The sequence below is a fragment of the Eimeria mitis genome, genomic scaffold (assembly GCF_000499745.2).
Source record: "Eimeria mitis Houghton genomic scaffold, Emh_scaff1245, whole genome shotgun sequence".
NCBI classification, from domain to species: domain Eukaryota; phylum Apicomplexa; class Conoidasida; order Eucoccidiorida; family Eimeriidae; genus Eimeria; species Eimeria mitis.
In genome coordinates, this window is record NW_013568415.1 from 8,992 (window position 1) to 10,327 (window position 1,336).

General features: G+C 56.4%; 1 protein-coding gene across 1 annotated transcript in view; it reads left to right on the plus strand.

Annotated features, from left to right (window-relative positions):
- The window catches only part of EMH_0032830 (ftsJ-like methyltransferase domain-containing protein, putative), a gene marked incomplete at both ends in the record, with an annotated part of 8,162 nt that overhangs the window by 5,804 nt on the left and 1,022 nt on the right, over positions 1–1,336 (plus strand). Inside the window, one exon of the mRNA XM_013494676.1 lies at positions 580–911. Coding sequence (XP_013350130.1) covers positions 580–911 — 332 coding nt within the window. The remainder of the gene's footprint in view (positions 1–579; positions 912–1,336) is intronic.

Here is a 1,336-nt window from a genome sequence, read left to right on the forward strand (position 1 = left end):
GCTGCTGCTCTAATTCGCCAGAAGGGAAGCGGGGAGCACTTGGGTCGTCTGCAGCAGCAACACAACACACAGGGTTCTTGCTGCTGCTGCTGCTGCTGCTGCTGTTGCAGCTGCTGCTGCTGCTGGTGCTGCAGTTGCTGTTGCTGCTGCTGTTGCTGCTGCTGCTGCTGCTGCTTACCATCGTGCTGCAGCAAGGTCGTCCATACCTGCAGCAGCTGCTGCAGCTGATCTAAGGATCGGATATCTGCTGCTTGTTCTTCCAGCAGCAGCAGCAGCTGTTCTGCTGTTAGCCCCACAAACCCTGCTGCTGCTGCTGCTGCTGCTGCTGCTGTCTCGTGCCCGCCCCCAAACGTCAGCAGCACATCCCGCGCCCGAGACAGCAGAGCCGTCCCCGATTGAACTGAGCTCGCAACCTGCAGCAGCAGCAGCAGCAGCAGCAACAGCAGCAGCAGCAGCAGCAGCAGCGGTATTAGCAGCAGCAGCAGCAGCAGCAGGAGCAGCGGTATTAACAGCAGCAGCAGCAGCAGCTGCTGCTGCTGCTGATGCGGCTGCTATTGGGTTTGTCTGAGCTTCGCTAAGCGCAGCAGCAGCAGCAGCAGAATATATCACAGCTAACGCCAACAGCAACAGCAGCAACAGCAGCAGCAGCACGAGCAACAACATAAGCAGCAGCAGCAGAAGAAGAACAAACATCAACAGCAGGCATCAGCAGCAGCAGCAAGAGCAGCAACTGCACCATCATCATCAGCGAGAGAACCAACACCAGCAGCAGCAACAGCAGCAACAGCACGAGAACCACCATCAGCAGCAGCAGCAGCAACAGCAGCAGCAGCAGCAGCAGCAGCAGCAACAGCAGCAGCAGCAGCAGCAGCACCTCATCTGCCTTTTTTTTGACCTTGCTGAAGGACTCTGTAATTTTCCCCCACATATTCGCCGACGGCCGCCCTGAGGAGGGCCCGTGCTGCAGCACAACACACAGCAGCAGCAGCAGCAGCAGCAGCAGCAGCAACAGCAGCAGCAGCAGGAGAAATCTCAAGACATCAGAGTACTGTTGTCGTTCTAAGGAATACAGCAGCAACACATTAAACATATGTAGAGAGGAGTTGCTGCTGTCTCTGTTGCTGCTGCTGCTGCTGCTGCTGTTGCTGCTGCTGCTGCTGCTGTTGCTACTGCAGTTTCTATCCCCCTTCCTGCTGTAGCAACAGCAGCAGCAGCAGCAGCAGCAACAGCAGCAGCAACAGCTGCTGCAGCTGCTGCGTCACCCCGGGCAGTGGAACTCGTGGTTGCTAGCATGAGCAGCAAAATATTTTAATTAAATTTATATCTGCTGCTGCTG